At 38.4% G+C, this 15094-nt stretch overlaps 1 protein-coding gene across 7 annotated transcripts in view; it reads right to left on the bottom strand.

Moving 5' to 3' along the window:
• Positions 1-15094, bottom strand: part of DLG1 (discs large MAGUK scaffold protein 1) — a 151248-nt gene that overhangs the window by 115994 nt on the left and 20160 nt on the right. For all 7 annotated transcript variants that reach the window (XM_026058033.1, XM_026058034.1, XM_026058032.1 and 4 more), the window contains exon 2: positions 3275-3439. In XM_026058033.1, coding sequence (XP_025913818.1) covers positions 3275-3439 — 165 coding nt within the window. The remainder of the gene's footprint in view (positions 1-3274; positions 3440-15094) is intronic.

The following is a 15094-nucleotide window of genomic DNA, read 5'->3' as shown; positions in this document are numbered from 1 at the left end:
TGGAAATTTGCTAGTGAATATAGCTAATCAAGATCTTGTCTATTAGTCAAGACCTGGTCCACAGAACACGGTGCAACAAGCCAACCTACCATATAAATTATGCAGAGCTCTCTTAACTCAGAGCTATTATTGCTAAATACATCTTCAACATATGCTATGCCAAAACTATGAACATCTCTTGCAGATTATTAGGCCAAAAAGGAGAGCACCAGCTACGCTAAGCATACTACAGGAACCTTGGGTGTCTCTGACATATTCAGGTCCGATTTCTAACTGCAATTATTCCAATAACTTCAGCAAACTATTCCCTGAGCAGAAAGAAACTTYGTGAGCTGAAAGGCATTGTAGTCTGAAAGGTCCCATGAAGACTCCCAGGGACTATGAAACTACGCATTCAAACCTCGCTCCAAACCTCAAGGCTCCACTGACCCCTATTTTTAGGGAAGTCGTACATACAGAGATTAATTTCTCCAGGACAGGATTAAGACAGCAGCCAACCTTACATCAGAATTCAAAGCTTCACAATATACTGGTGAACAGCATCTGCCCTGGTTTTCAGATGAGCAAAGCTCAAATTCCAGCTGTACTATGTATATCTTTGAAATAACTGAAGACAGCAGTCTCCTGAAAAAAAAAAGCCAACTCAGTTGTATGGTATTAATGGTCATATAAGAGTTGCACAGTAACACTGCTCTTATACACATTCTTTCCTATTAAGTGGCGATTTTCTAGTTATTATACTTTAGAGAATGATAATAGTAATCTTCCTCGAGGGTCAAGTTCCAAAGTATTTTTTTTACAAAATACAGTGAAGCCTTTTAAAATGTTATTATAGTTACATTCTACTTAACTAAACTTCCAGTGTAATTTAAATGGGATATGCTGTTTCTTTCTTCCAGAACAGTGCTGCAAAGTTGTATATTCAGCACACCCCAAGAAAACTGACATCTTCAATTTGGAGATGATCACACCTGAGCAGAGGGATGAAGAGGACAATCACTCATATATACTTCTGCAGAACTGCCCTGGGTTTTCCATCAGTCTCTTTACCAGAAAGTTACAGTGGGTGGAAGCCACTTAATGATAGTGGATAGTTAAGGGTCCCATATAAATGATCTGGCCACAAGCCTTGCTTGCTTGTGGGAGTCTGCCTGGGAGCCTTGAACGGACAATCTTATCAAGCACAAAAGACCACTCCCACTGTGGAACAGAGATAAGGAATAAAAGTTATCTTCCACAGAATGTTAATATTACCAATATTGTATCCGCACTTCTATATTATTGCAGTTGACTATTGGCAAAAATGATCTGAAATAGAAAGTCAAACTACTTGAGTAGTTTGGTCTCCCTTAAGACACAGGCAGCTGGAAAGAAACCAAGGTAATTAGAGCCCTATTCCCTTTGCACAGTCTTAAGTACTTTATACAGTGAAATAATGTCTACATAGCCCCAATGGAAACAGATCTTCTGTCTCGCATAACCTTTTTTTAATTTGTACTGGTTTCTGCATTGCGATGTGCATTATACTTGAACACTCATTACAAACAGTTTTATACTTTACCTTTTTGCTCCCTTTATGCCTTCTGAAATGTAAGGCCAACTGTGTTAAGAATTAGGAAAAGCTTGTAAATAAATAGAGTTTAGCCCAAGTCCCCAAAATGCAGAGGTAAAGGATTTATTTCTAATGGTTGCACACAGAAAACTGAATATACTACTTTTTGAATGCAATACACTGAGCAAATCAAACATAACAAGTGCGTCCATATTCGTAAGCAACACAAAGTTGAAATCCTAGTTACTCTCAAAATGAAAAGTTTGCTTAGTTTTCTTACAAGACTCTTCAAGAAGTAAGTATAGCCCCCCCCCCCCAAAAAAAAGTTTATTCACAAGGGCTTAAAGAACTCAGCTCTTGTCCTCTGTGCTTCCTTAAGGACTACAGAAACACACAGGTTTCTTTCTCAATACTTGTAAGGCTATACATTTAAAAACCAAAAACAAACAAAACAACACCTTCAGGGTGTTCAATACCAACACAAGCATTTTTAAAATCCTAGGAAAGCTGGAACAAAGATCACTGAACACAACCACCCAGTCTGTTCCTCTACAGAGGACTTACAAGTCAATTATAAAGAGCTAGTACATTCAGAAAGTTTTTTCTTTATAATCAAAATCTTCTGAAAAATCTTACTAAGTTCAAAACAACTTTTTCTTAAAATATTGTGGCACTTGCACATTACACTGCCAATTTGGGTCACAAGGAATACTACCACACACCAACAATTCATGCCAAAAACATCAAAGTGCAGCCCTACCATAAACAAGGTTATCCTTTTAAAACCCAAACACTGATCACTATCAAATCATTTCTTCACTTTTTCCTCAAAACAAGCTAAACAGATCCAGAAGCATTACAGAAAACACAATATTTAGTTTGGCACACACGTTAGTATAATTTAGAAAATGACTGAGCAACATTTCCTTACTAATTCAATCAACAAAAAACCTCCCCGCTGTGGAAACCCAAACACACTGAAAAGTCCCTCCCATCCCAACTTCRTCAGAGCGCCCAAGTTCCAAGTTTCACTGCAGGAAAACCATTTGAAGCTTCAGCGCGTGCTCCCAATTTCTGACGGCCTCTTGAGGTGCAGGCTCCAGACCCCGACGCAGTATTCGGGTGGCCGCCTTGCAGGGGCTGTGCGGAGGCGTGTCGCAGCTCCTGCTCCCGCTCACCATTTTTGGTCCATAGGTCCCGGCATCACGAGACCTGCCTGCCACAACCCCAGAAACCTCACACTCTGTTTGTCCACTGAATTTTTAAATCTGTCTTGAGGTTTCTGGTTTTTAGGACACAGCCCAATATTCTGCTTGCTTTGTTGCTGAAGAGATATTTTACATTTAGTTCACTACATTTTCCCTATAGGTCCTTGAGTGAAATATTTGCTAGAACCAAATTTGGAACTAATTATACAAGATCCTTCTAGAAACCCCAAAATGCAACTAACAGTAACAACAGTGCTTGATCCTAACAGCATCTGAGACCTTTCCGTTACCTAGATTCGTTATCCGAGTGCTTTACTGGTTGCACATTTTTTTGCCAGAATACTGTATGGAACTAAGTCAAAAGCCTTAATGTCTGCAAAGTGCATTTTACAAAGGAATGGTTCTGTAAAAATAGAAGTAGATGTGTCTGCTGAAAGTTTCCTTCACAAAATTATATTCCTTGAAAGTATATATCAAACCAACCATTGTCATAATAGATCCACAAAATGCCTACCTTTACCGGTGAAATATGAGAATGAGAAACAAATCCATGTACATTCTCAATCTGCGACAGGTTCTTCTCTGATACGTGAACCAGCTCTGGACCTGTCACCTCATTGGTAATGTGAGGAGAGCTGTGCTCCTGCGGAGGTGTATCTTCATCCTGATAGCGGTATTTCTGAAAAAAACAGTTACAGAAAAAGATCAGCCCTCCACAGAATTGTGAAAAGATTATCCAGGAAACCTAGAGCAGATAGAAATAATAATGTTCTGCCCCTGATGATTTCAGAGCAGTAAAACCTAGAGATAGAAGTTAAAACGAGTATTTTCAGTTTAAAGACTGCTCCCTCCAAAAAGGTTTCACCCATTTTGGTTGCACCTAAAACTACCATAAAGCCACTCTTCGTTATGCCTATTTGCACACAGTAGCTGTCCTCAGCTCTCTTTTCTAGAAAACTTTTCCCTTTGCTTGTCTTACAAACAGTGTAATGTAATAAATAACATTTTATTGCTCATAAAAGCTTAAYAGTCAGCAGGAAGATGAAAAAACTCAAGTAAACTCAAACTATTTTCAATCACTTACATATATGTGCATGCCATGCCTTAGGTTTTAATTTTTGGTGTCCCTGCAATATTAGCACATATACTTTGTCAAACTGGAAGGTCTGTGAATTGCAACATAATTTGACATTTTATTGGCTTTGAAATAGTGATTTAAACATTACAAAAATCCCTGTCCAAACGAGATCTATTTAAGAACAGATTAGAAGAGTACTGCTTACAGCACTTAACATATTCACATGGACATAAACATTAGTCCCACTGTAGAGACCAGAAAAGTAGAACAGAGAAGGAAAGCTACTCATTCAAAATTGGATTCCTAAGCTAGTTTTTGGTTCAATATATCATATTGTTTCAACTTTAGTGCAAGCTTTAAAAGCCCAGTATTTTCACAGAACCATGCACAGAGACTGCTTATTGTTCACTTCACCAGTTCCTAACAATGGATCACAACTAGCTTCAACTTTAGTAATATATTAGCTTTAATATACATACTTATCTTTTGAAAAAAGAGACAACTCAGAACAGCAGAAACTCTCAGTGCCAACTAGTTATTTACAACCCCACCCTGCCTTTAAATAACATCAGCATCAATAGTATTTTCCCATGCCGATTCAGCAAGTCTGCCAAAGTTTTTTTTTTTTTTTTAAATCACCTTATCACCCAATACTAACTCACGACTGCTCATTTTATTATGAAWTTATAAAATGTGATTTTGCTACTAGACAGGTTAGGCTTCTCCACCCTGGAAGCCCCACACAGAAACATTACTCCGTCTTACTCATTTCCAATGAATTTCAAAGACCAGAGACTATTCTTTATCCATCAGGGATGTGCCCTAGCTGCTGTGCTGCATCTACACCTGCAGATCTCTGCTGAGAGATATTAATGAAGTCATTGGCACACATAATATTTGTCTATACTGTGAATTCCCTGTTAATTGATCATCCAGCACCTGAAAACTCCAAAGCTGGCAAGGACTTGCATTATAACACACTTGTGTGTAAGCTTCACCCCAGTTTTACCTTTCTAGTCTCAGCCAATTCTGAGGCATTTTGGGTAGTCATGCCTACTCTTGCTAGTTAAAACTAAACCTGAAAGCTGAAATCATGCAACTTTTTTCCAGCATGGTTCACTGTGTCTGTAAGATACACYTCAACATTTTGTAGCTACACCTCACATTGCTATGATACGCCAGAGGGAATACATARAAGTTACTAGTTTACAGGGAAAGCGTGTCATGCCGTTAAAGGAATAGAAAAGCCCTCTAATTGTAAAATACTTTTAAAACTAGAAAAAGCTGTTTCCATTATTAGTAAAGTATATTTAGGAGAAAAGGCATTTCTTGTTTCTTTAACAGAGTTCTCAGATGTACATACTATAGTTTTAGTCAACAATAGTTGCCATCTTCTTATCATTTATACATAGTAATCCAGTAATCACTGAATAGCAATCCAATTGTCTATAATAATGATTGTCTATATAATAATAGTCTTCATATAATGAAGAGTCTTGCAATACTACAAAGCTATAAAAGCTACAAGATTAAGTACAAAGAAACTGCTTGAAATGATTCATCAATTACCAACTCCTGTAGTTATTAACCAGGTCATTTTTTTCCAMCCAGGAGCACTTCTTTTATAGAAATCGTGATTTTTTTGTCCACRTGGCAGAAACATAACTCTGAGTTAGGTCAAATAGGACAGCTGAACTCATAACAGCAGGATTAGTTTACTGCCCCCCAACCCCTTTCCCAAACCCTGGAAACGGCACCACATTCCCCCCCCCTTTTTTTTTTTGATTCTGGCATTCAGTACAAATCAGCAGAAAACTGCCCACTTTTTACCCCTCCTTTGCTGGGTTAGATTTCTCCTGGATTACTGACCCTGATTCATGCTGAGATTTAATGAACACCAGAGCCAGTGCAAAAGAGGGAGGAAACAAGGATGGGATCTCCCTCTTCTGGAAGCAAGATGTACATCAGTCCCTCTTGTCTTCTGTAGCCTCATCATGTAGTATAACTACAGCCCTATCATAGAGTTTTGCCAGCAAAGACGTGGTCCCAAGGGGCAGCTGAAGCGATACAACTGACTTCTGCYGGAAGAGCGCAAACTTATTCAATCTCTCCTTCCAGCCACCTCGTTTGCCCAACACGGGATTCCTCGGAGATGAGCTCCCTTCAGCACTTAAAGGAAGCCACTTGCATCGTTGCATTCCCATGACCCATTTTGCTTTAGCCAGTCACAGCCTACCTTAACTGCACACCACCACCAATCCAAAAAAGCCCCAAACCCCTACCCAAGCACACAAATGAGGCACTGATACTGAAGAAATACAGCTTCTTTCAGCCAGTAACTGATGAGATGTTAGAAATCATTCAAGTTATATCCCTGATCTATTTTTGGAGGAAAAGAAAAAACCCACCACACTGCTCCATTAATCCCTCTTTTGCTGATGTATGAGATCAAGCTTTAGATTTTTGGGAGATACTACACTTCTGAAATGTTAGAAACACCAGGGTAGAAGCAATACAAGCATTGTCTTTATAAATACTGATCAAGCAAAGAAGCACTACAAGGCAAAAGCAATAACATTCTCACTTTCCTTTGGGGGATTAAGACTTCTGTTATTAAAGAACCTGAAAACACTTCCAGACCTTCTACCTAACTGGATGGAAAAGGAGAGATGGCGAATGCTGACAGTTGTGAAAAATTGCAATGGTCACTCAAAAAAGTCTTAATTTCTCACATCCTCAGCAGGCAGGCCTCTCGAGATGACCCAGCAACCGAACAGCTCACTACTGACACAAGATACAATCTCCTTTCCTTTCCCTACAGTAAGGAGACTGCAGATTGCTCAGCAATAGGCTTTTCCCAATCATCTATTTTCAGAGAGTACTAAAAGCATTTGACTTATTTTTAACCTACCAAAAAAAAAAAAAAAAAGACATTAACTGTCACAGCAGTGATGTTAAACATCAGAAATAGAAAAGAATTAAAGGACAGTGTTAGCCAAAACCACAAGTGAACATTTCTGATATCATCCTATTTGTGACCTGATAACTAGAAAATAAACATTAGAGCTGCAAGGAGCACAGAAAATGTCTTAACCAGAGGACGCAGGAATTCTACTAGCTCAAAGGAGGCTGCTCAGCTGCCGAAGGCAGCGTTTGGCAATCTACCTTTCTACGAGGGGGACCGGACTTGTGACCCAGGATGTCCCGACAGACCTCAATCTTAAATTTGACAATGAAATACAGGAAGATGGGATCTGAAAGTGGATTAAGTTCACAATTCAGACCTGACAAGATACTGTGAAAAGCTAAAAGTGGCATTGAGGTTAAAAGTTTTAAAAATAATAATTAAAAAAAGACAAAAACACCCCCCACTGGTCACAGGGCAATGAAGACAAACTTTTACAGAATTGTAAATACTTTTAGGCTAAGCACAGAGAACTCCCTTGATTTTTTCTGAAAGCAGATACATATATTAAAAACAGTTATTTGGACACTCCAGAGTGTACTTAAAGAGTCTCTAGATTTATTTGAGAAATATTTATTTACTAAGATTCATCCAATGTATTAGCGCTTAAGAGAACAGAATATGTATGAAGTTTTACTGGGTCAGTGTGTAATTATAATTTAGATTAAGAATCAAAGAAAAAAAATACTGTAGTGAAGGATTATCTTTCCTCGGAGGCACTGACAAGGGCTATAAGCGTCTCGAAAGAAGAAACCCAACATCTTAAATAAATGTGAAATTCTAATTGGATTCTGATGCACTATTCAAGATCAGAAAATATTTCCCAAATGATAGTAAGGTCACCTTGAAACTGTTCAAAAGTTTCAGAATTCATGTTTAAAATACACTAACCAACRTTTAAAATACACCAACCAAATGCATACCTGACTGTTTCAAAGTGCAAACAGAAGATGAGGACATGAGATGCACAGAAACATCACATTCACAGTACTACTTATTCTAAAAGATACCAAACTGCCCTTGTCCTTTGCATATATTATATAACACATATACAACATATTATACATACATGGAAGTGCTTCAGCTTCAAGGCACATCGTATGCCCAGTAAGAGCTAGTTCTCTATAGGAGGGGAAGTATTTTGTACTTCATTACTGGACAGCATTGCCTCCGACAGCTGCCCATTGACTGAGGCAGAGCACTCGAGCGGCCTGGCACGGGGAGGCAGTCACCATGCAGAACTGCCCGTCCCTTCAACAAGGAGTCAGTCAATTATTTCAGTCATGCCGAGTTAATTCTGCTGCCACATATGATTCAAAATCCCATGTTGTTTACACCAAGGTTCATTGCCTTAAATCAACTCCACAGGCACCCAAGGACGCAGTTTCGCAGCACAGCTGAGCGGCAGCAAAGGGGAGCTACCGCCCAAAGGAGCGGGCCCCCTTCCATCTCTGCCGCCCCATCTGCCCAGCTGTGTCCGCCTGCCCTTCAGCTCCCGGTGCACATCTGACTTCACGGTGAGCTGGTTCAGGGAGCTAATGCAGCACAACGCTGAATTCAGCGGTATTAATTTTCTGCTGTTTTAATGCCCTCAAGTGGCTCACAGCAAGATGAGACGTGAGCAGTGCTGGCACAACAGGAAGAAAGGGAGGAAGAGAGCAGACCAAACCATATGAGAGGGGCTAGCAGGAGACCACTTCCCTGCTTACAAATAACATATTTGAGTCCAGGGCACAGCTCTGCTTCTGAGGAGACCCTGGTTTAGAAGGGCCGGCCAAGGACTGCACAACGCAAAGCAGAGATCAGAGGAAAGACTAAAGACAGACGTGCCAGAGCAGCACTGAATCTGCACACAGCCTACCTCAGCTGCACATCTGGGACGTTTTCCAGCACTCCTGAAGCAGCAGCCAAGCAATTTAACTATTTTTAAGCAGCTTTACAGACTACTCTGTAATTAATAATCATAATTTAAAGTGCAAACCCACCATGTGCTAAACATTTGTCACATACCTCTGACTGACACTGTCCTAAAGGATTCAGTTGCAGGTTTATAGGTGTGTCAAAACCAAGTCAAATTGCTTCTCTTCTGATGCAACACAGTTAACAGGATTTCTTCTAGAAATCACCTAGGGAAATGCTAAATTACACCCCCAATGAGTCTTAACCCAGTCACTAAATACTATGGACTAAATYATTTGCTGGTGATAACTACAGAAAAATATATTTTAATAAACTCATGCTAGTTTACATGAGAAGAGAACATTGTCCAAATCTCTTCACAGGGAGACCCAGTTGTCATGTTAGTTGTTCAGGCCCACAGCCCTCCCTGCTTAAATTCATAAGCCTAGCAGTAAAACAAAAATAAAAATGAAGAGCATCTGCAACATAATATGGAGGACAAATACAAAAAGATTTTAGTGAAATTTTATAGCAACACTTTTCAAAATACGTCACACCCATTCATGGGGGGGGGGGGAAACACCACACAAAAAAGGTTTAGTAACTCATTTGAACAAAGATACAGATTTAGTCCATCTGAGCTCATGTATATATTTTAGATGGAAGATATTTCAAAACACACACAGAGTAGTACATAATTTACCCTCTGAAGACAATTAAGTTGTGGTTTTAGATTTTTAAAAAAGTTCCTCTAACGAGGCATCACACTGAAACAGAACCAAAAGGAAATCAAGGGATTACAGAGCTCCCTTATGACCCTGTGCCTTAAACTTATGACATGTATCCATGTCAGCATATCATTCTGTTACTTTATAGATTCAAGCYGTATAGAAGTCATGTCACATTCATGGAAAAAAATGAATCAATCAGGTAAATGTGTCCTTAGCTACCTGACGATAAAATAACAAAATGAAAGACAGCAGTAACTACAGTTCTCTTCTGGATGGGATGTGCACTGAAATCCAATTCATGTTAGAAGCACACATCAATCCAATGTCTTACATGRAAAGAAATTTGGGAGCATAGTGTATGTTCCGTACACAAAAAAACAGTGTTAAGACAGTTTTAATAGATGAACGAGGGTGAAAGAGTGCTTAAAAGCCAAATCATAATTCRCCTTCTTTCCTGTACCCTCTCCCCTCTTCCTCCAGATTTTAATGTTCCCAAATCATGCAGCAATAAGATAACAAAAATTATAAACCGCAGTTAGGAAAACATGCGGCCTGAATTGTATAGCCTGTCTCTAAGCTTTTGCTGTACAAGTCAAGCCCATACTTTGAAAAAGGGTAAGAACAAAGCAAAGACTAACAAGTAGAGATAATCATTTGTATTTGATAGATAAATAGAAGCTCACAGTGTCAGATTCCCTCTGATGCAGTAAGGACAGAYAACATGATAAAACAGTGTGGTTTTAGACCACTGGCATATGCCTCTCCAAATTTAAATACTTATCCTTATTCTCTCACCWATCCAGTTCAGAAGTTAAACTAAATCTGAAAGGGACCTTCAAAAGATCTTTCCAGCAACTGAAGTTGTTAGGAAACACTGCTTTGCACTCAACAGCTCAGCTCCTGTATAAAAGAGCTGGGAAGCAATATGTTAAAAGCAAATGAGTATAAAAATCTAAATACCTACAATTCTTCTCACAAAGTACACTGTCTCCCCAAAAAACAACCTTTGCTACTACAACTTCCAGACACCGTTCATCAGAAAATAAGCTCCAATAATTCTGGCACACAAAAGCAACAGTAAAGTAAAATTTCACACAATTTTGCTAAAGCAAAACTTCTAATGCAACAAAAATTATTAAATTGTTGACATATTTTGTATAAGTCTTCACGAYAGTCTAGTGGAAGTGCTAGATCAGAACAAGTAAAGTGCCTAGGAAGACACAGCATCTTCCTCACTGAGGAAAACAAAAGGACATAAAACAAGAAGTACGTTCCAGCCAAGCATCCTCCTGTTTACAACTCGGATCTATTTAAAGGTGCAACTAKGAAGTACTGTCACACTAATATAGTGTGTAAGTACAGAGACCAGAACCAAATACAGAAGTCCTATTTTCACATACTTTGTTATCAAGCACAGAAGCAAAATGTTATTTCCACATCTGCTAGCAACTCTGCATCCTCTCGCATTCTCATTTAATGATAAGTGCTCAACAGCAAGATCCCTGGTACCATGCACACTATTGAAAATAAGTCATTTTGATACTCTCCTATGTAATTCAGTAAGGAGTAAAGAGTGGAGAAAAAACAAAAAACTCAACRGGAAGGTAATTTTGGCTTAACATTTTTTAAAAGACTCCTGAAGAAAGCTAACCGAGATGAAGGCATTTTATACTGCTAAGTCTGCAAGTAGATTGATGTGACAGTGTCACATTAATGAAAGTAAAATAAAATGGGAAGCATACACATTGTCAGACTGCAGGGAATTCCAGCTACAAGTGATTTTCTCCTTTTTCCAGAAACATTTGCCTGGGGGTCAAGCCATTCTCAAAATTCAAAGCCCTTAAGAGTGCTTTCATGTCTATATTTTCTAAGGCATCTTTCTATGGCATCTGAGCCACACTATAAAGTTTATACTCTGAAATGTCCATAATGTAATTAGTACAGCAAAAATCTATCAGGAAGTATTTTCAGAAGGACTAGCCGACCTTTCATCCCATCAAACCCACCAGATTTCACTGCCAAGCCTAACAAACTCACTGGCTTAGTGCTGAATTCTTCCAAAATCTGCACCTTACAGACATAGTGTGGAAAAGGCAATTTTCCCAAGATTCTAGTTTGTTCCTYATTTCCTATGTTGTCTTAAGATCTCCATCACAAGTGACTTTATTAAGGGGTGGGGTGTTGAAGGTCAGATGTCACAATTTAATACCACATAGAATACCACATTCATACATAGAAATTTTTTGCATTCACCCATCAACATTTCCCCCTCCCCTTTTTTTTTTAAATGAGGAACTTTTCAGCTATTGTAGCATGGAAGTTTACTCCACAATTGTTAAAATTGTAACAACTGGGTAGATTATGAAAAACAAAAAGTCTAGTTGCAAGTAACAATTCACATTGAAAGGTGGCAAGTCTGTGGTTAACACAAAAGAGATTTAAGTCATGCAAGAAGAGATACATGTTCAAGTATTTTCAGAACTTCTTGACTTACCACAGATTAGGACATTCAGTATTTATAGTTTAGGACTCAATATATGACAAACTGAATGACTGGAAGTATTAGATCAGAAATTAAAGAAAGTTGGGTTTTATTCTTTTACCACAAGTCCAGTACTTTGAGTAACCCCTTTTATTCCCAAACAAGAGCTCTAAATTTTCTTTTAATAAGTAAACAAAGATCTCTAAAATAAAAAACATAACACATTTGAACAACAGGCATGGGAAGCAGCCTTTAACAGACGGATTTCTTTTCTCCTTTGAAGACTTCGGTTTGTTGCATCTTGAATAAAACTGCACAGAACATGCCAATTCAGTCACAGTGTTCCATCATGACACGTACAGACATACAGCTGGTGTTAAATGAAGCATCTAGGTAATGCTTCATTTCATGGACATCCAGAAGTGATATCACAATTGAAAGTAAGTGCAGGTAACAAAATTGCCACAAATATTTGTAGTATTAATTGTGTATTAATATCCTGTTCTGGAATGCCAAGGAGCAAGACATGTGAGATAGAGCAGTCAAATTGTTAATGTTCTTTTTACATGGTCAAAAAAAAAGAAGTGAAAATGGAAAATAATGTATTCGTAGAATTATCTGCATGAGATCAGTTTTTTTCTGTATGTGAAGGACTGAACAGCTTGTTCTCCATGACTCTTCCATACATGCAGCTGTTCAACATATGCTGTCATTGAGATACTGACCCTTCAGTTTTTCAGTAAGTTACAGCATTCAGAAACGTATGATCTCAGAAGATAATGGCATTTTATATTCAGTGCAGCACAACTCCGCAACTTTTCTTCCAAATAAGAAGTGTTCAAAAAAATCTCTGTATTACAAGTAGTTCAGAATTATGTAAACCTAAAACCTTCAGTTCATTTGGAATTTGCATACTGTGAAGCACTCACGCTATATTACCAGTTATACATTTTTATTTGGATAGAATAAAAACCCCCACACTTAAAATAGCCGGAGAGCTAAACATTTTAAAATGCCATTAAAACATTAATCGCACTCAAGGTACCATTTGTCTGCGAGATTCACTTTYGGGTCTAATATTCTATATCCAAATGAGATTACAAAAAATCCACCAGATTTCTGCGGGGGGGTGTTTTCCATCGGGCATTTAACCTCCTCCTACTTCCAAGGGTGGTCTCCGCGAGCAAAGCCAGGCCGGCGCCGCCAGCAAGGCCCCGCGCAGGGCCGCGCCACCGGGCAGCCCGCTGCAGAGCTCCCCCCGGGGCCGCTGCCCCGCACCCGGAAAGGCAGCGCGCCAGGGGTGGTGTCGCTTTAAGAGGCTGCGCCCAAGTTTCTGAAGCGCTATGAACTGTAGCACAGTAAGAAATCATCAATACGCTTCGATATAAAAAGAGCCGCTGATGTGCAAGTATAGCAGCAAATGCACCCGTTGGTCATAGCTGACACAAAATGACTGAAGTGCAGTTTCTGGATATTTTTGGTTTGCTGTTGAAGTGAAAAGCGTCTCTTATCTGCAGTACAAATTACCAAATTAAAATCCTAACAGTATTTTCATCCTTACTTCATATGGCTTTTTTCCCCAAGTTAAAGTTTTAAACATGAGAATGTGTTCTAAGAAAGAAAATGTTTTGCAGTTCCACAAAAAAGGACAGAAACCCCCCTAATTTTATAGCAAAGAGCTTCCAGTTTGCATCAGTAAATACACGTGTTTACAATTAAAAATGCTTTGAACACTAGAAGGGTAAGTAGATGCAAAAGAAAGCAAACGATCGCCTACTGGAAATGAAGCATTCAGCTTTAAATTTCACAGTAAATCATTCACACTATCTAAAGATGAACAAAAATTCAGACTCCTCCCTCAAGCTAGGTAACATTTATGCAACATCAACAAGATTGTGCTTTATATATGTATACATAGACCACAATATATATTGTGGTTTTTATATATATATAAATATATACTCATGGGTATACACAGTTTTTATATCTGTGTGCATACACACACAAGATTGTTCACAGTTCAACACTTCAACTCAACTCATTTTTGCTAAAAATGAACGCTGGCTTGTATGCAAAATAACTTTTGGAGACAACAATTTCTGAATTTCAGTCTCAAAGTAACTTTACACACATAACAACCAATTTTAAAGAGGTTTTTCCAGTAGCTGGTGTTCCCATCATACCCCTCAGATTATCTGCTAATTTTACTGAAAAAAGGTGCTTTTGACATGACACTGGATATATTCCATTTACTATTCTAAAAATTATCAAATTATATATGTTTTATTACTCTAAAAGCCAAACAGCTGATTTAGTCCTAAGATGACTAAAAGCCGGAGGGCACTGTTAAACCCAAACCTGCCACTAACAATTGCTTCTATCAATATGATGTCAGGAGGCATTTCCAGCCCTGCATCTCAGTGCAAGTCTCCAGTGTATTTAATTCTTTACAGCTGAAGAAAATGAAAGCCAAGTGCAATAAACTGATTACATGATGATTAAAGCTGATTAATGGAGAATGACGACATTTTACATGTGGCATTCAGTAAATTCAAAAATGTTGTTCAAAGGGATCTTTAAACAGCAGGCATGAGAATTCATTACTTGTGTCACAACCACCAAGAGCCCTGATAATCAGCTAACGCATGGAACAAAATACATGCTACTTAATCTGAAATTTAAGGTACAGTTACATTAGACATAATGACAGTCATTAATACCCTATTAAACTCAGTTTATATTTCCAGGAAAGTCCTTTTATAGACCCACCTTACATCCAAACATTAAAGATAATGTGTTGTTGGTACATGCTACTTTACAGTGGCATAGCATCGGAGAAAAACAATCCAAGTTTTTTATGCTAGGTGACATCTTTTCAGACCCTGGGCACTTCAATCGATCCGTGACTGAGATTCCAGAAAAACGCCTCTGTGAACGCTGCTTGCTGCCTGTCTTTGACATCTAATCTAGGTCCATGGTGTTCAAAAATAAGCCTTTATATAAATAGGTTGAATCGTTCAGGGGGAAAAAAAAAAGCTGCCCATTAGAAAGCGGCTCTTGAAAAAGCAAGCAAAAAAAAAAAGGAAGAGAGAGAGAGAGATGACAAGAATAGTAAAATATTATTTCTTTAAATTTACATAAGCTAAACTTATAAGTTCATTTATATCACTTATCATTAA

Source organism: Apteryx rowi, unplaced genomic scaffold, assembly GCF_003343035.1.
Source record: "Apteryx rowi isolate R43461 unplaced genomic scaffold, aptRow1 scaffold_142, whole genome shotgun sequence".
Classification (NCBI taxonomy): Eukaryota; Metazoa; Chordata; class Aves; order Apterygiformes; family Apterygidae; genus Apteryx; species Apteryx rowi.
Note: the sequence above shows the minus strand (reverse complement) of the source record. Positions and strands in the feature narration are given on the sequence as shown.